The sequence below is a fragment of the Pyxicephalus adspersus genome, chromosome 5 (genome assembly GCF_032062135.1).
Source record: "Pyxicephalus adspersus chromosome 5, UCB_Pads_2.0, whole genome shotgun sequence".
In the NCBI taxonomy this organism is placed as follows: domain Eukaryota; kingdom Metazoa; phylum Chordata; class Amphibia; order Anura; family Pyxicephalidae; genus Pyxicephalus; species Pyxicephalus adspersus.
Window position 1 is genome coordinate 23,122,808 of NC_092862.1, and position 21,177 is coordinate 23,143,984.

The 21,177-nt window shown below is 37.3% G+C and overlaps 1 protein-coding gene across 2 annotated transcripts in view; it reads right to left on the reverse strand.

Annotated features, from left to right (window-relative positions):
- The window catches only part of CPQ (carboxypeptidase Q), a 247,584-nt gene that overhangs the window by 135,478 nt on the left and 90,929 nt on the right, over window positions 1-21,177 (reverse strand). For both annotated transcript variants that reach the window (XM_072410864.1, XM_072410865.1), the window contains exon 4: window positions 13,858-14,065. In XM_072410864.1, coding sequence (XP_072266965.1) covers window positions 13,858-14,065 — 208 coding nt within the window. The remainder of the gene's footprint in view (window positions 1-13,857; window positions 14,066-21,177) is intronic.

Consider the following 21,177-nt stretch of genomic DNA (forward strand, 5'->3'; position numbering starts at 1 on the left):
CTGCAAGCATTTTTTTTTTCTATAAATTATAATAATTTACTTGCAGTATACATTATCACCATAGTGAAGAATGATGTTCCCTGCAGGACTACCATGAAAAAAAGGCAATAAACCTGAAACAAGAAAACAAATGCATTGACTATACCTAGCCTAAAAAAAAACAAATGTATCCACTACACTACAATTATGGACTAGTTAGCCGCAATTCTCGTGTTTGCATGGGTTTCCTCCAGGTACTCCGGTTTCCTACAACATTCCAAAAACATTTGGTTTACTTAATTGGCTTCTATTCAAAATTGACCTTTAAATGTATTGAAGACATATGACTACAGTAAGGACATTAGATTGTGAGCTCCTTTGAGGGACAGCTAGTGACATTCCTATGGACTTTTTAAAGCTCTGCATAATATGTCGGCGCTATATAAATACTGTGTAATAATAATAATAATAATATATTACACTTTTATTTTTGGGTTTCAATACACTTTAAAAGCTGTATCAGCTTTCTGTCCAGAGGAGTAATGCAGGTAGATGATTGTCTGGAATTTAAACTCATTAGTAAATTATTAGTAACTATGGAACGCCTCTAACACAACCTGATTCCTAGAAAATTTAATTGGAGACTAACTGGCCCAAGCCACTCTAATCAGATTTAAACCAGACCTGGGATAGCATATTACAAGCAGTACCAAAGTTCTCCATTCAAAATTTGCGGGAGGGCAGGATTTCTTGTTTGAAGAAAGGACAGGCGATGTCTCTTCTGCAAAAAAACATAATTAACTGTCTCTTTTCACATTTTTGTTTTTCATACTACACTGAGCTGTGCATGTGCAGCTCATTGTAGGATGTCAGTACATGCTGTGTATGCCGGTATCCCCCGGGGATGCCAGGACTTGATCTTCCGTGCACACATTAGCGTGTTAACTCATCCCATCCTCCTTAAAATGGCAGAGGATCCATGACCCAGTATATGACTGGATCAAGATGGTGACTCTCAATATGGAGTCAGAACAAATGAGTGTAAATAAAAAATTGTGATCAGACAGGTAAAATTATTATATAGCAGAAGTGCAAATGGTAGGCATTCTTTAGTAAAGGACCTGGCTGGTTGCAGTTTTTTTTTTTTTCAAGATTTAGTTCCGCTTTAGGAGTAAAAGTGGATGGAGATTTTGCCAAAAACAACAATCTAAAAAGAAGGGAAAACAATAAATCAGTAAACACATTTATTTTTCTCTAATGAGAAAATAGGAAAAGCTAGGTTCACCAGCTGCTTTGATCAACAAGCATTACACATGGCGTAGAACAATGTTACAATCTTAAAATACTCATCAAGGGTGGTATTGAAAATGTTTCTTTCCCTAATACAAACAAGATGTTTATTATAACTTGTGTCTATAAAAGAAAGGAAAACACTTTTAAAATGGTATTGTGTGTAGAGGTCAAATGTACATAAGAACGGTATTTCAGAGCGTGATGCTCAACAGCTGCAACAAATTATGTTTAAAAAAATGTTTTTTTCAGCATGTTTTATATGCCTAAAAAAATGACAGAAATACTTTTCATTACATTCTCCCGTGTGCCAGAAAAGCATCTGTTATTACACTTCAGGTCACAAGGGATGAAGAAGGATTTTTTTTATTTTTTTGTTATTAGAGCTACAAGCACAGAATCTATTTACTGTCATGGTTTGATTCAATGACAAGAACAGGGACTAGGATTACAATGGTTTGTCTACTAAAGCTTACCTTCCACTCTCATCAAAATATCTTCTATACATGAGTTTATAACAGGATTGTTTGCAAATGTTTTGTGTCCTAAATGGTTTATTGTGCATATTCCCCTAGTGTGCTTTCTCCACCTCCTAGATTGTAAGCTCTTCTGACCTGCTCCTCCTGTATGACTGTCTGTATCTGTCTGTCATTTGCAACCCCTATTTAATGTACAGCTACACAGTTCTGTTGGAGCTATATACTGTTTATTAATAATAATAATAATAATAATAATAATAATAATAATTGCTACTGATTGTATTTTAACATGTCAAAACTATAGCAAAAGGGGTGTAGGAAGTACTATACTTGTTAGAGAGTGCTAAGCATTTGCCATAATCAGCAAGTATGCACAGCCGAATATGGCACAGACTTACCTGTGTGGAGGCGCCCTACAGGGATGACATGACCAGGATCATTGCTGCATCCTCAGAAGGCACCAACTTCACTAAAGGCTCTATGGCGGACTTCTGAGAAGATGATGTTCCTCTTTCGGCTATTGGATGCCCAGTGATGATATAATTCTTCTTTATTCTTCTGGTATACCACTAACCCCACTTTCTCCTCTACAATCTATTATGAACGCAGCAGCCAGACTCATCCATCCTTCCCACCGCTCCTCTTCTACTGCATCTTTTTGCAGTTCTTTTCACTGGCTTCAATTTCACCTTAGAATCAAATTCGAGCTCCTGTGCTTTGCCTTCAAATCCCTCCACAGTTCTTGTCCCACTTACCTTTCTGACATGGTAAAAAAGTACTCCCCCAGCTGCTCTCTCCGCTCCTCCAATGACCTTCAACTGACTTCCTCACTCATAACCTCATCACACGCACGGATACAAGACTTTTCTAAAGCCGCCCCAACTCTCTGGAATGGTCTTCCTCGTCTTATTCGGCTTGCTTCTACATTCTGCTCATTTAAAAGAGCACTCAAAACTGTCTTTTGAAACCGTCACTACTTCCCACTACTACATATCCCCCTTCTATTGTGTGTTAAGTCCCCCAACTCCTAGATTGTAAGCTCTTCTGGGCAGGGTACTCTCCTTCTGTGTCACTGTCTGTATTCGTCTGTCGTTTGCAACCCTTATTAAATGTACAGCACTGCATAATATGTTGGAGCTATATAACTCCTGTTTATTAATAATAATAATAATAATAATAATGGTTCTGTGGTACAGTGCAGCAGCCAAGCTCTACACTACTACTTAAACAAAAACTCGCAGAGAGTAAGGTATTTATTTATTTTTTTACAAGTACCTATTGACAATTAGTACTACCTCCTGGTGGCTTCCTATTTTCTGACTTTAGGTTAATTTCAAGTATACTATACACCAGGGGTCCCCAACCCCCAGCTGTCTGACAGGTGGGCCACAGCTCTGGCGAGGTCAGCAGAAGGACAACGCTGTCTCCCGGACCATGTCTTCCGGAGACATCACAGGCTCCGGGGGGTAGGCAGTCTGTTTCTCTGGAAAAATCCCTGGCATCATGACATCTGGATTCTGGCATCATGACATCACTCTGGGGGAAGTTTCTTCCCCTTTAGGTGACACACGGCCCCCCGCACATGCATGGATTGGAGTCCCTGCATTTAGTGGTCCACGACGTGCAAAAGCTTGGCAACCATTGCTATACACCTTACACCTAGTCAGATTTTAATCAGATCTACCCACTAGGTAATGAAAAGGCCTGCCTGATAAAATACAAACTGAATGAATTGTTTAGTATGGCCCTTTACAAAGTTTTAGTAAAACTATTGTGCAGAAACTAAACAACCAGACAGTATGGTCAGCTCAATTTTAAGGAATGCACTGATTTTCTCTCATTGTTATTTTAAATTGATATTATGAACAATTGAAACAGAATCCTGTGATCAACAACAGATAATAAATGGATCACACACTTGTTCTATACCTAAAAAATGATTTACCAATTAATATACTTTTTTTAATTGGTTGCCTTTTCCAGAGTGTAAATGGAATTGTTTTCATAGATATTTGATTGTTTTGTTTTCAATGTTTTTTTCAATCAAAACTATTGCATTGTTAGCCTTAAGTGTTAAGTGAGCTATTTTTTAATGGTATTTGGGCAATTTTTTGAAAACCTTAAAGGGACAAACACTACAAATGGAATATCATGGTGGATGATTAATTTGGGATAGGGCTATCTCTGTTGTTGTGGTTTTAGCCCTGCTTTATACCTGCCTCCATACCAGGTGACAAAGTGCACTTGTAGTTGAATAGCCTTTTGGTATGTATATTTATATAGGATTTAATATTTAAAGATATTGTATAAGAATGTGCATGCAGTTATGTATACTAATGGTTTCTCTGTATTGCATTGTAGTGCTGATACATCTCTTTGCTTGTACTAATTACATCCCTGAGGAAGCGGACGTAGTCTGCGAATGATCAGATGATTCCTACATATGTAATGTGTACAATGTATTCAGCCTATGTATGGTATGATGTTATTTAACTCCCCCTGAATTGCTATAGGGGGAGGCATGTATAAACTTCTTTTAAAATGATGTAAAGGTAATAATTATATAAGATTTATCTGCCGTTAAAGTCCCATATTTTAATATGTTTGGATACCATACTGGTATTTGGGTGTTACTGTTCACACATCACCATTACTTTAGCAGTTCTGGTCCAGAGGAAGACAAAAATAAACCTTTTAGGACATAGGAAAAAAATTAAAAAAAAAAGGATCTCACTGATCCCACTATGAAGTAAGAATAGTTACCTGGGTCAAAATGTTACCATACTGTCACATGGCAGGAAGTGTGGAGTGAATATAAAATTTGGTATATCCATCCTTTTCTGAAAAGAGGATTTTTGTAAACACAATGGCTCAAAGGTTAGCACTTTGGCCTTTGCAGGTCTAGGTCACAGGTTGAAGTCTCGGCCAAGACACTATCTGTATGGAGTTGACATGTTCCTATTGTGTTTGCATGGGTTTCCTCCCGCTTCCCAAAAACATGCCGTTAGGTTAATTGATTTCCCCCCAAATTAGCCTTTACCCAATGACATATGACTATGGTAAGGACATTAGATTGTGAGCCCCTTTGAGGGACAGTTAGTGACATGACTATGGACATTGTAAAGCACTGCGTAATATGTTGGCACTATATAAATACAACATAATAATAATAAAAAAAACTGCTGCTTTTCCAGCATTGACAAAAGTAACAGGTTCAATGCCACAGCCCCAACATGTCCCACAATCCATTCTCCCAATATAATTTATTTTTTCTTTGATAATGCAACAGGCGAACTCCTCTTCTTCTCTCCGCTAGTGGAGAGTTTGAGTTTGTTAGTTACTACACACAGCAATGATTGGATAATGATGAGTGAGCAATATTCTATACAGCACTATTGTGAGCCTGGACAAAAATGAGCATGTACCCTCAGATGTGTGTTCATGCCTGGGTTCCCAGGAAGTGTTCTGAATAAGACTTTCCATCACTCAAAAAAAAAAAATTACCGATGGGCTTGCTTTTTTTGACCCAAGACCAATAAAGATCTAGTCGCTTTGATTCTGTCCATCAGCGTAAACATATAAGCATTTCAAAGCAAAGTTGCATGGCTGAGCAAACTTCTAATATTTTTTTTAAGAGTAAGATAAAAAGTTTTGCAGTGTAATGAAATGTCCCCCGATGACCTACACCCAACTGTGCATATTTTTCAGAAGGATGTAAATGCCATCTTCATACAGGGAGGAAAAAAAAAAAGGCAAAGGAAAGTGCATGAAAAACATCCTAGAGGGATGCATGACAGAGCTGTGTATCAAAACGGAGAAAAAAAATCATATAAAAGAGTAGCCTGGAAAAAAAAGCATAAATCCTTTCAAATGATCTGTGATGCTTGACTTCTTTGTTCTGCTAAAAACAGCTTTAAAATGGAAGCCTTCAATAGAGATTAGTATATGTAGGTTGAGAAATGCAGTGCTTTGAGCTTTGAGGACATTGTCAAATAAAAGTTTGTGAAGGCTGCCTCGTTCACTTCCATCACACATGCGGTTAAAGAAAAGAGGAACAGAGAGTGTGAAGACCAGCGTGTCCACATCACATCTTCAGTGTTCTCTAATAGATTGTCAGAAAAGTGCTGGAGAAATGTTACCTCGAGAATAATGGGTCACGTCATGGGCTAAACAGGTGGGCTTTTCTAGCACAAATATTTAATTCAATGTATTATAATTTAATTATGAAATGGATAAGCTTAAAATAAATATTATCCATGTGTGTAAATATTTTTTTTAATTAATTCTGTGAATATTTAATAAATGTATGCACTATGTGGCCAAACATGTGGACACAGGACCATCAAAATCAGGCTTACACTGGCCATGAGGTTACAGTGCGTTTACGGCTTCCTCATGCCAGGACGCTGCATGAAACTGCTTCCTGCAGCAGCCCCATAGAGAATAAATGGGGGCTGCAGTGTGCTGTGTTGAAGACTGCAGGTCCCATTGGGTTTCTTTGCCTGCAGGGACGCAGTGATCTTTCTCCATATCCCCTGCTAAGACAAAGCTGGAGATTTCCCCAATCCTTGAAGAGCATAAACTTTGTGGATTGCAGAGCGAAAGGTCTGACTGAGTAGAGTTGTGTCAGGTCTGTGCAATGAGACTATTGTTTCCACACACGGGGAGAAAGGATCTCACTCCACTAGGTTCTACTAGGACAGACTTTTCTACTTAGGTCGTGGCTGCTTTAAAAAGTTACCATTTTTGATTCACTTTGGAAGTGTATTCACCTTATTTTAAAGCAGACCTTAAGTTCCACTTAAAAAATTTGTGATCGGGCAGGGGTTTTTTTTTTTGCAGAAAAGGACAGGGGATGTCCCTTCTGCAATGAGCATTCTTACCTGCCTGATCGGCCCACAGAATCCTGGTTGATAGGATATCTGTCAATCCCAGCTGCCCCTGCAGTTGTCAGGACTTAATAAATCCCCGCACACTCACAAGCACGTCAGCCTGTCAACCACGTCACCTATCAAGATAGCTGAACATTGGCTGAACAATTAGGGAGGGAAAAAGAAAGACAATAGCAGTGTCCTGTGACGAAACAGAAACAGTTGAGCATTAAAATATTTAGTTCTGCTTTAACTAATGGTTCAATAGCGATTTAATTAAACTGGTCAAAAATAAGGACAGTGTTTCCAATGAACTGATCTGGAGCTATTTGTACCTAGGTGAGGTTATTGAGGAGCTCCACCCTGGTGATTTCACTATGAAGCTACTACAGTAAGAGTTCTCACCCCCCAGGCCACAAAGATAAGTTGGACTGCAATGGATGTAATCATGCCCTGGGCAATTTAGAAGGAAATGTGAATTCAAAAGCTTTTATTCTTGTCCTTGAAGAATGTTTTCTTATATTTATATCATGATCTTTACAATTGCTATAGGTGCACTTTTCTAAGTAAACCTGTGATATTTACAGTGAGTGCTCATCGTGATTTGCTAGTATTATATTTTCTAGCTGGAAGAATTTTATGTAATTTAAACAATTACTTTCTGTTTCATATTGTTAGAATATAACGTCATAAAAGGACTTATATCAGACCGTGCACACTACATTTTTGTAAAATGAAAGCCTACTTACGGAGATCTCTTAACAGGATTCAAATTAAAGGAAGAGTAATTCACAATCAGTGGCCTGCGCTAATCAGACAGAACCACATCATGTTTTTCATGGGAAATAAACATGGCTTACCTCAGATATATATTTTTTTAAAATTTAAAAAGTGAAACCTGGATTTTAAACAGCATATAATAAATTATTACATAGAACTGATATGGAGGTTTATTACGGACATAAGAAACATCATTTAATTGTAGTTACTGATCAGCTTGTCTTCTATGATGTTGTATGGACATTAAGTTTTGTGTTTTTTGCTTTATTATTTTATACAAGCATGTCTGCCTTCTGTCTTCACACATACTGGCTATGATGCAAAATTCATTTCTGACCCATGAATGGCCAAATTTTTGACATTTGAAGCATCAGTATAAGCTCATTTGACTTCATGGCCACCAGACGCATTAAATATGTAGGTAATCAAGAGACCCATTCACACTACATGAATAGTTGTCAACAATTGGTGGATTTGAATTATAGTTCCACCTTAAAATGGACTAAACTCATTGGAAGGTGGTGGACTTCTGCCATAATCAGCAGGTATGCACAACATACTTAGGCCATGGCTGGCCTAATTATGGAAGGCACCATCTTTACCACTGATTCCACAACCGACTTCTGTGAAAACATTGATCCTCTTTTCTGATTGGATGATATATGCCCTGCACATGAACAGGATCTGCATTATCTCTGGCATCTCACATGGTTGCATTATCCCTGACGAGCCAAGCTCTAACCCACATGGTGCATGCGCCATATAGTATAGAGGTCAAATTAAAAGCCACCAGTAGCCGGAGAGTTAGTTTTTTGACAAATAGTACTACCTGATGGTGTTTTTTTTTCCAGTTTAGGTCCTTTTTAAATACCTGAACATATAAACAAACTTCAAACCCTGGAAAATAATTATGCCCTGTCCTAATTTAGCCTATCACAACCTCTGATGTACATTTAAGTTTGTCTTTTTTCTGGTTTCTTTCTTTTGTCTATTCCAAAAAACATTATGCAGTCATACTTTGGACAATAAAGAAAAAGCATCACCACAAACTCAGTGTAACCTGAATTTACCCACCAGCCATTAAGGAGGCCTTCCTATAGTTTGACAACACTAAATCCCCCGTAGTGAAATTGCTGTAGTACTGTCACTTTAGCAGCAAAGTACCATGGTTCTGCATGGTTAAGTACCCTGAGAATTAGGGTTATTTGCATTGTTACCACTGTTAACCCTCCTCAATACAAGTCAAAAATGAACATGGATCCACCCACAGGCCTGGTAGTTGGCAAAAGGGCTGTCCCCATTGTCTGAAGAAAGGAACAAGCATAGGTACATAGGTAGACCAGCGAGGCACCTTGTGTCTAAAGAAAGTGATGAAGGGCAGCATTTTGAATCCCTTTTCTCGATTTTAGAAGCACAGAGAGATCTGTAGTCCCTGTAATAAATTTTTTTAATGCTTCTAGGATGGGATAAGCAAGAAAAAATGAGAGGGTATTTACAGGATGATATCCCTATAATTTTTACAGTTTGTAAGAAAAAAAGTATTTGTGTTATACATTCATATACAGTATTTTATACATATACAGTATGTTATACATTCAATCCCATTAACAACATTTTAGCTATTATTGATGTAGTGTTTATTTTCCATTCCTTATTCAGTTCTGCCATCCAATAAGTTATTCCATCTAACAATTTAAAAAATGTCTGAACTCCCGGTAAACAACTACACTACTGAAAAACAAATGTAATTCTGTTTTTTCAATCCTGAGATTTACAAAGCCCTGGCATCTGGGTCAATAACCTCATTTTTCTCTACCCAATTTAAACCTCAACTACCATCTCCCCCCATATGTCCCCATTCCTGCCATGTCACGTAGTCTCTTCATCCAGCAGTGGGTAGATTCTGGATGCTGCCAAGAGAAGCGCCGCTCACTACTACATTATCCTGCAAGGCCAGAAATGGATTGATGCCCTGGGCTCACAAGAAGATCACCCAGAAAATCTGGTAGAAGAGGAACCAGGATTAGCAGCTGAAAGTATTGCAAACAAGAAGCTGGGACTGGAATTTGTTATTATTTTTTACAAATTTGCCAAAATTGGATTTGGCGATATAGTTGTAGAGGGTTCTCAAAATATTTTTTTCATTTTCTGCTTTGTTTTCTTTCAATATATCTTGAAAAATACATTAACTACATTAATAAACTCAAATGGATATTAAACTAAACACTGTTAAGGTTCCAAAGTCCTGAAAAAGATACCATGAATTTAACATGTTAAATGTATCTTAAAAAACAAGCTAGTTTGCACAACTTACTGTTCACCTTTTCCCTTCTCCCTGCTTAATTGCTGTACTGGGATGGCCAACTGTCTGCTGGCTCCTGCCTGATGACTTAGAAAGCCATCTTCAAACAGTGGATTAGTAGTATCAAGGAAAGCATCTCTACAATGTACTTTCTTCTCCTGCACATCCCCTAGCTTATATTCACCCTGTAATATTATACCAAATCATCATTTTTCGTTGGCACCATATTAGGCATTTAAAATAAAAAAATATTTTTGAAAAGTCCAAATAAAATTCTTACCAACCAAGAACTTATTATAACTTCTTAAAGGCAAGTATTCTATCATTAAGTTTAAAAATGTTCAGAAATGAGGTTACCCTAGAACAAATATTTAAACATCAGAACATACTTAACAACAAAATACAGTTGGCTTTAAATAGGACCTAAAAGCAAGGAGGATGTGAACCTTGGGGGAATTACTGGCATATAATAAGCCATGTAGGTAGCATGTCTCTCCTCCCCCTGCCCCCATTGATTTCTTCTGTTTTTACTTTAAGATTTCAGGTATTGTTTATACAGGAGTAGTAATATAGTCCACAACTGCAAGTCAGTTATGCAGACTGAAACAAGTACAGCCAGTTCCGCACCCTGGGCATAGGAAATATGGCCTACAAAAAATTCAACACTTCCAAGGACGTATCTCTTTCGCTGTTCCCCAGGCACTATTGCCTGCATACTCAGCTTTGTTAGTTTGTTCAATTCATGTAAAGAGCAAATAAGTGAACTATGATATGCATATGACTATAGTGACCTTGCAAGTAAAAAACAAAAAAATTAAATAAAATGTATCACTGGTCATTAACTTAAGTACAATATTCCTGCTCTCTGCTTTTCTTTTTTTTTTCTTTTATTGTTCTTTTCTTTTTATCATTAATATTTAAAAATGTTTCTTCCATTTTTTTACCTACATGACATTTGTAAATTACCTTGGCACACTTTATATTGAAAATATAATTTTAGTATAATTATAAATGGACACTGTAAAGAATAAAACATGTACACTTTACTCATAGTAAAACTTGTAATACTATCACTTTTCTTATATCTTTTTTCCTTTTTTTGATTGCATTGTCCAAAGAACATCTTTTGCAAGACAGTAGTCATATTTCACTAAAGGTGTAGAGAATGTTCACTTTTAAAAGTAACTTTAAACTTATGTTAGTGAATTAGATAAAAATTCACAAAGAATACCATTTGCAAGGAAAAGTAAAATAAGCAGGATTATGTGTTGGACATAATTGGATAATTGAAGTCAGCACAACTTTGGCTCATTCACAATACATTCAAATTACAAAATGAAAAGTTTACTTTTTAAGAAGGAAATTACCTTAGATTCTTTAAAAAGCCCCTGTCACCAACTTAACATTAAATGCACAAAAAGTCACGTATTCAAAATGATTATTTGCAGTGTTGTTCATTTCTATTACATGTTGTATATGTACAAAACTTTCTGGAACTTTTCTAGAAATATCCATATACCAGCCCCCTGATTTCCAGCACTTCATAGCCCTCTTTCCCTAGACAGTGTCCTATAACCAGCCCTTGCCAGGGGCTTTGCTGTTTGCGCTCCCTGCTGGCCAAAGTGTGATTGCCTGTACTTATCCGCTATTTTGATAAGGTGGCATGGCACTGGGTAGAGGAGAGAAAGATCTAATTGGTCACAAATGAGGCCCATACCTAAGACCCCACCTAAAAGGAGAGACAGGGTGGAGAGAGCCAAGTAGGAGAGAAAGCAAGTATGCCTCAGGGAAAAGTCCCCAGGATCCACAAGAACAGCAACACTTAGGTGGTGAGTACCCATGGGAATATTGTTGGCTGCATGGTATTACTGGAGCCTTGGGGTACAGTTGGCCCTGACACTTTGTGGGGGTCATTGATGGATCTGACACTTACTGGGGACTATCATTGATTGAAATATAGTGGACGTTACTAGTAACCCTGAAACTTGCTGGCGGTTACTGATGGCCCTAACACTGTCTCTCATTTAATCCAAAGTATAGAACACCAAAGGAAAAAGGTTGGCACATTACAAGCCATGCATTGTCAAGGGAAAATTGTTGTGCAAAGGAATGGTCTGTCAACAGGGAAACATTGATGTCTGAACTAAGTTTATGAACAAAAAGCACAGATGCTGAACTAATGACTCAGAATTTCTGGACCTGATAAGTAGAGCGGTATATGTGCTGAGATAAATATAGAGCTGTTCCTGTTTGTAATGCTCATCTTTTTCAAGGACACATGAAGCACAACCTAAACTCTGCAGGACAGTCCACACTTATCATTAATGCTATGGTACAGTTTTTCTGCCAGATGTCCCCAAAGTAAAACTAAGAACTCTAGCCGGATCCTGTCAGATGTTATTAAACTTAGATCAGAGATGACACATGGCTCTCACAGAGCACAATCCCAGCAAAGTACACCGTGTGACTAGAGAGCAATGCCAGCCAGATCATGGCTCTCCATGAAATTCTATTGCTTGTGTTGTCAGAATTTCTTAAGAATTTGTTTGATGACAATACCCTGTGTGTGTGCTGGATTGGGCAATTGACAGGTACATTGATGCTGAACACTGCAGTTATCCATATCCTCTTTGTGAAGACATTCTGGAAGCATCAATCTTAGAATGTCATTTGTGTCACTGAATACAGCAAGACTTACACATTCTAACAAAGTGAGAAGTAGAGATGCTTGTTAAATAAACACATGGACTTATTTAGAGGAACCTGTTTATATTTGTGCATTTGCAGCATACCTTTTAATCTTTAATAAGACCAAATAACATTAACGTGTTGTAGTCTATTTAATGTGGACCTGATCTGCAAATGTAAATTAAGGGGAAATGTACAAATGTTGATTGTGTATAGTGGTAGGTGTAGAGCAGTACTAGAAAACAAAAAAAACGTGTTGCCTTGAATTCCTCCTGAAAATAAGCACTAGCCTTACTGGTATATGGATTGTGTCCTAAACCTCATAGGTGTGTGATAGGCACTGCTGCATGTAAATGTTAGTTTATTGAGTTTTAAAGCGTGAATAATCACCACTGTGCAGTTCACTTTCCTTGCTGGAGGGATGGCTGTACCTGATGGTCTGCAGTGCAAGGATCATGCTGCCTCTGTGTCACATTTATTGTATATTGTCTACCTGGGAGCTCTGTCTAAGGCAGAGTGGGACCCTTGATAATGACGATCAAAAAGGTGAAAACTTGCTAACTCTCCACAGAAATCCTACCAATATATTTTTTCAGAGATATTATTTCGTGGTTTGCGGGATTACCAAACATCAAAATATAAATTACGAATGTATGGGCCCTTCAACAAAAATTGTGCCTGTGACTTTTTCTTGCTGGAGCATAGGCTGTACCATCATGGTCTGCAGTGCATGGATCTAGTTGCTTCTGTGTCATCCATCTGTGGGTCTGTGTTTCCTCCACCACTGCTGCAGCTTTATGCATTTTCTTCTAGCAATCTTTAGATCAGCAATCTTTAAAGATTCATCTCTGACATGAGAACTATCTTGCACACAGATCCACAGTCTCTAGAGTGTAGATTGGTGGGTCAGTAATGGGGAAAAGATCAGCTGCAGGGGCATCCCGGGCAATACTGGTCACTAGTCTTTTGTCAATCATCTGTCTTGTTGGGGCACAGCTTTCAAAGTTCAGCTCATTTTAAATACAGTCTATTCACATTCATCTGTTGTAGTGCAAGTTAATGTAAACCTGAACTGGCCTATAACATTTCAAAGTAACAGCAGTGTTGAGTTGCAGGCACCTAATAGGGGAGGCTTATCTAGACTCATATAGAAGGTAAGTCTTCCCATGCAATCTGGGCCCAGGCTTAACCAGCACACAGAAATAAATTAACAAACTGAATATATCCCCTTTCTGGCTTAGCAAGGTATTTCCACAGCAAAAAGTTTTCGGCAAGGGTAAGATCATGTTAAAGAAATACTGACAGAAAAAAGTCCTTTCCCTTTATCACTTTACCCAAAAACTATACTGTCCAGCAAAAAAAAAATTAAATACTAGAGCTTGGCTTTCAATGTGTTTAAATGATGTTACATGATTCTTGTAAATATTGATTGGAACAATGTAAAACCATTTTCTTCTGTATCACATACCTGTTCTGGATATTTACTCCCAACGATCTCTGCCACTGTATTAAAGGAGTCAGCATCAGGATGCTGGACAGCTCCCATTTGTAGTTGCACAACTATTTTGACACCACGTGACGCCAGTCGAGCCATCAGTTCAGCATCTTCTATTGTAATACACGCGGTGGGGATCTTGGGAACACCATCCTCGTAATCTTGCCATCCAGTATGAGGGCTGTAAGACAAAGACAGAAAATGAGGACGTATAACAATTTACAATAAACAGCATGCTAAAAAATTCTTTTACATACAAATATTTATTTATACAGCTAATCAAAGATCATATTTGCAACCAAAACAAAAAAGAATGAATAATGATTAATAGATATCATAGTGCATTCCTAGATATTTCATCAGCCTTTTTATGTTAGCTCACAATTAAATGCCTACAATGAGTATTATGAGCTCTATTCATAAAACAGGGGATGAGACAGTCTCTGAATAATTCCCTCGTGGGCCCATTTATTTCAATGGCAGTAATTGATTCAGATGAGGGTATGTTTAAGGGAATGTTACTTGTTTTATAAATAGAGCCCTATGAGTATCTACAGTTACAAATATTCATTTTTTATTAGTATTTTTTTTAATTTTGTAAAATTATGCTTTTTATAGGTTTCTTTTCTAACTTTATATAACTACATTAGTTTTTGTTGTTTCAAGTAAGCTGCATCAGAGATTAAATGCAATACACACAGGTTTCTGTAACATTAACACCTTTATACAACAGAGGGCTTTCCAAGCGCTAAGGGCTACAATTACTATTAGGTTTTCACTGTCATTGGGATAACATAAAGCCTAAAGTGTTTTAATAAGACTTGGGTTATATACAACAGGGCTTATACAGATGAGTAAGATTACATACATACACAGCTATATCTGACCATACTATGAAACAGAGGACTTTGTATACAACTGGGGAAATCTTTAAAAAGAAACAAGTCATTACACAATATCTAAATCAGAAGTTTTTCAACCTTAAAAATTATGAACTGCATTCATTAAATAGGCCAACATACCTAAAGAATAAGTTCACTATAATGTCAAAGATAACACATTCTGAAACTATTAACAGACTCAATTACCATTACCTAATTCATATGATTGAATACGCAACACCTTCAGAAGAATAACACATATGGTTATCTCATGGTCTTATGATCTTGACATATCTATCTAAAACAATATCAAAGCATTTCTAACAGATTAGGAGGGCATTTTCCTGGTTATAACTTGCGGCTGCCTATTTTCCCATAGAAATTAAGAAAAAATTAAATAAACAAGAAAAGAAAACAAAGAACTCAACTTCCTTAAACAACAAAAAAGTTGTTTATTATTATCAATTATTATGAATTGTCTCTAATATGCAGAAAGGTTCTTGGTATAAAGCCATTCTGTCTCTCACTCAAATGCCTAAGGCTGCATACACACATGCAACAATTGTTGTTGGAAAGGATCTTTCGGGATTCTTTCCAAGACTGCACGATGCATAAATGAGCCCTGTACATACAGCACCATTCTGCTCTATGGAAAAAGGAGAGGGAAGAACAATGGAGATGAACTCCGCTGCACTCTCCTCTTCACTTTCATTACGATCGTTCCTCATCCATCGTATGTGGATCCGTCAGGACAGCCGAACACTGTACACACGACAGATTCTCGCGCAATCAGCCCTTAAATGATTATTGGACGAGAATCATCTGACGTGTGTACGTATATTTAGAGCCTTTTTTTCCAAAGTTTCATACATAAGACCCAATTTTTCAAAGCAAAATGAAATAAAAGGCAAAAGACTAAAATCCAACGTTTACTAGACAATAAGTGTAGGTCAGGACCTGTCTAGACACAGGTGGATGAATAAAGCAGGCTTCCCATTTGCAGTGAAATTTACAATGATACTGCTGTAATGTTAATAGCTGACTATATATTTCTGCACTCTTTTGGGGACAATTACTTCAACAGCAGAAATTTAAAATTATTCTATTTAGAAGCCAAGAAAGAAATCAGCATAAAAGCATTCATCCGAGAGCCTGTGAATCCACACACACAATTGGACTTGGTAAAAAAAAAAAAACAGCAGAGACACTTTTATGACTTGATATTTAAAAAGTTAATTGAATGCAGGCAAAACCCTCAGAAAATGTCATTATAGTTTACTCTAGAAGTATCCTGACTGTGCTAATAACTACAATGTGTCTGCGCAAAATAATATCCCATTAACAGAAATTAATTGAAAAATTGCAAAGCCTCAGATTGTCTCCAACCTGCCAGTCATCTCTGACGCGGGCTATGTGCTGGTACGGTAATTATATAATTATAAAAAGTACACCGGTACATTAAACGCCATTTACTTATGCAGGAATGAATCCCATCTTAAAAATAGACTGAAACATTAACTAGAGCACTTTAAGTTTGTTAAAGCAATTGGCATTATTACAAAGTTGTTTTTGTTTTTTAAATAATATTGTTTTCAAGGTTTTTATCCCGCTTCCACTTGGTCATCCCCCCCCCCCCCCCCCCCTTAATAGAGCAAAACAGCACTGTGTGTACAGCACCCATTCATGCATCTTTCAGTCTTTTGTCATTGGAAAGGATTGTGAAACGTCCTTCCCAACGACAAAAGTCTTATGTGTGTACGCAGCCTAAGGCTCTAATGTCAGGATCACTAGCTTAATGAGGTATTGTAACCAGGTCATAGATTTAAAAACATTAAAAGTATTTTTAAGGCCCATCACTGTGATCGCACTTCTGCTATAGGGCAAAGCTCATGTGCTCCAGAGATAAGTGATTGGGTTGAGTGACTTGTAGCCTGGTTTTAAGGCATCAATGTTTTCTTAAAAATATTTCCATGTCATCTCTTTCATCACAAATCACCAGAGACTGGCAAATCATAACCTAGAATAAAGGGAAAATGGTTTTCCACTTATGATATCCTCATGACAGTAAGTTCTCCATTATATTCTTCCCCCTTTTCTCTCTCTACCTCACATCAGTTTGCCCACGTTTCTGGCTTACATGTTATAGAGTAAAAGTCTTCAGTTCTCAATATCTCTTGTCTTTACCTTCACTTTAGACCTCTTGCAAGCAAATGTCCTCAGTCACTGGGTCACTAGACTCCCCTAATTAGGGGGTCCATCCTAAGTTCTCCTTCCATGCACTTTATGAGCCCAAATATTCTGACATTTTTTGGGCGTTCAAGTCTGTCCTCCATCATTGGCAACCTTTGTGTTTTTCTTTCTTGGGTTGAATATATGTTTTTGGGATGACCACGATTAGGATGATTTCCAAAGCTCCTGTACCTTTTTTGTGTTCTCCAAATACCCATCCCTCTGTACGCTCCTAGGGCAACCTCAAAAAATTTTAAATGTTTATATGTGGGTAACTAAAAAAAAAAAAAGGTTTCAGAACTGTTCTAGAAGGCTGGAGGTTCCTTTTAATATTAAGTATTTTTAGCTCTTTTTGAGGGGCCTTTATGGGTCTTTTTGAACACTTTGTAAGCCCTCAGAGGCTTTTGCTTCCTATACAACATTCTTTAAAGGTTTGGGACTTTGTTCACTATTCAGGTACCCTTAGTTTGCCTCACCATCCTCTGGTGGAGATAATGGAATGTCTATTTTTTTACTTAGGTTTGCAGGACTGTGGATAGGCTGAGAATGGCTTCTACACAGTGTACTTCTTGCTTAGTATCCACATACTTTTTTCTTTTCAATATCTTAAAGACTGTAGGCACATTCCCAATGCAATTTTTTTTCTTCATCTAAGAATTATGCATATTATGGAATCATTATTGTTACAATAAATCTTACCATTCGGGACTTACTGACTTTGAGAATGCCTGTTGAAAGGGTCCTCATGAGAGGGTCTTTTCTCCTTTTTATATTCTTTTTTGCTATTCTAATTAAAGTTAGCTCTCCTATACTCTAGTGTGGGAATGGGATCTGAAACAGGACTTTCCAGAACAGCAACTGGTGGAAGTCTGGCCCAATAGCGGATAAGTACAGGCAACTACACTATGTCCAGCAGGGAGCGCAAACAGCAAACCCCCTGGCAAGGATTAATTATTAGACACTGTTCAAGAGTAGAGGGCTATGAAGTGCTCGAAATCAGGGGGCTGTTATATGGATATTTCTAGAAAAGTTCTAGAAAGTATTGTACATGTACAAAACGTAATAGAAAAGAACAACACTGCAAATACAGTAATAATTTTAAATACGTGACTTTTTGTGCATTTAATGTTAAGTTGATGACAGGGTTTTTTTAAAGAATCTAAGTTGATTTCCTCCTTACAAAGTAACATTTTCATTTTGTAAATTGAATGTATTGTGAATGAGCCAAAGTTGTGCTGACTTCAATTATCCAATATGTGCAAGACATAATCCTGCCTAATATAATTTTCCTTGCAAACGGTATTCTTTGTGAATTTTCATCTAATTCACTAAGATAAGTTTAAAGTTACTTTTAAAAGTGAACATTCTCTACTCATTTAGTAAAATATGACTACTGTCTTGCATGTCCTCCGTCATTGGCAAAATTTGTGTTTTTCTTTCTTGGGTTGAATATATGTTATTAGGATGACCACGATTAGGATGATTTCCAAAGCTCCTGTACCTTTTTTTTGTTATATAAATACCCCTCCTTCTGTACGCTCTTAGGGCAACCCCAAAAAAAAATTAAAGTTTATATGTGATTAAGTGAGACTGTGAGTCACTAAAAATAAAAAAGGTTTCAGAACTGTTCTAGGAGGCTGGTGGTTCCTTTTATTATTAAGTATTATTAGCTCTTTTTGAGTGGCCATTGTGGGTCTTTTTGGACACTGTATAAGCCCTCAGAGGCTTTTGCTTGCTATACAACATTCTTTGAAGTTGTGGGATACTGTTCACATTCAGGTACCCTTAGTTTCTCACCATACTCTGGTGGACATAATGGAATGTTCATTTTTTTACTTAGGTTTGCAGGAAAAAAAAAGAGACGTGGATAGACTGAGAATGGCTTCTACACAGTGTACTTCTTGCTTAGTATTCACATACTTTTATTATTTTCAATATCTTAAAGACTATACGCACATTCCCAATGCAGATTTTTTTCTTCTTCTAAAAATTATGCATAATATGGAATCATTATTGTTACAATAAATCTTACCATTCGAGACTTACTGACTTTGAGAGAGCCTGTTGAGAGGATCCTCATGAGAGGGTCTTATCTCCTTTTTAACTTCGTCTTTCCTATTCTATACTAATTAAAGTTAGCTTTCCTATACTCTGGTGTGGGAATGGGATCTGAAACAGAACTTTCCAGAACAGCAGTCGGTGGAAGTCTGGCCCAATGTTTCCGGAAGCTTGACTAACATCTCCTCTCTGGAGAACTTGTACAAAGTATTGCTCCACCGGTACCTTACTTCCTCCTGAACATCTGATATCTGATATTCTGTCCTTCTTCCCAGTGTGCTTTTAGGGTGATGATTGCCTTGTATTATGTTTTGTGTCAACAGGTTCAACACCTTTGGGTCAGGGTTTATCGTTATATCTATCTATGGTATTCCCTGTTTTCTCAAAGTAATGTTTTTTTGGGAGGTGGATGATGGAACAGCGGGAGACGGTGAGACCCACTCTTTGCCCCAACACACCATTTTTTATTTCTTTCTCAAAATTTGCCTGGGCTGTCCTGGCCTCACACTGTGGTCTTTTTATGCTTATTAAAGTTCCTTTTTCTCTGTGTTTCCAATAAAATTGCATCTGTATTTGTTTAGTCCTTTTTTACCTTGCTATGCATATATCCCTGCAACCAGCTTTTGTTCTGTTTATACTCCTGACATTTTGGTATGGTTTTATACATATATTTAAACTTTGACAACATAGTTGTAATATAAATCGGACCTCTTCTGCCATTTAGGGATTCTTGGACAACATCTTTTTAAAATACGGATATCATGCTATCTCATACATATATGGGATTAGAAAGCAATGTTAGTGAGAGCAGGCACTGTAATATGATGGGGGGTTAGCCCTTGCAGTAAGAACACAGAGTAGTTTGTAAACTGTACAAGTCTCCTTATTTGTTAAAAAAAACAATATAGCTTCCTTCAAAAATAAAACAAAATATAAAGGCAGATTACATTACCTGGGTGGAATGTTAAAGCTCACCCAGTACCTTCCTTCCCATTCCAGAGCCCTGAATCCAACAAGCTACCAGCAGCAACCCTTGCCTAGTTGCTCTCCGCTATTTTTTGGGTCTTTCCCCAGGATACACTGTGGTTTTAAAGAACCCATGCTCCATATATTGGAGAAACATATCTCCCATCCACGACTCATCTCTGCAGTCTTGTACAGCACCAATAAACGTCTTTCTAAATCATTTTAAAATACAGGATTGCATGCTTAAAAAAGTACTTGAACAGCATCACTTTCATGATGATTAGTTAGTAACTATTCTTTGTCACTTCGTATCACTAAGTTATTCCAGAGGATAAGAGTATATATATATATATATATATATATATATATATATATTTATAATATATATAAAATATAGGGAGTACGAGCTTTATGGTGCCCTCTAGGGTATTCGCTTGTCTCATGCCACCCACTGGCCCACGCTAGTATAAGCACCTGGGAGATAGCACTGGGATGCTCATTATACTGTTTTCCCCAAGTCGTCAAATGATCTAATTTAACCACAAGTCATGAGGGAATTATACTTACTGTTCTCTGCACAGCATATTAGGTATAATTTAAAACAAAAATGCCTTAGCAGATAAAAGAAACATATTTAAGATGTAATATAAGGCAAGCTGGCATGTGTAAAGAGATCACTGCTGCCTGCTACTTCCAAGATATATACAGTAATATATATATATGTGCGCGCGCATGTGCGTGTGTGTGTTTTTAAAAAAAACAAAAATACCCCAAATAACCCAGCCTTTTGATGTTCCACCTCATTTTCTAACATTCAAGAGATAAAATATATAAATAAGCATACATCATGCTAAGTCTTAAAACAGAGTTACAGCTTTCCAATGAATATCTCTCTAACTGTCTTGGTCCTGCTGTGAATAGGATCTAATGTGAATTTGCTGTGCTGACAATGAGATGGGTCTTTTGCAATTCTCCAGGTACTGCCAGGTGTAGAATCTCCCCAGTGAACCTAAATAAAGTGGCAGGGGCTGGGAAATGGCACTAAGAGACTCCACATTACTGATTAATACATGCAGAGGTTCAGAAGTGCCTATTCATTGATCCTGATATTACATTTAAATCAGTAGATTCTAAAATATATCATTTAATTCAGCACTTC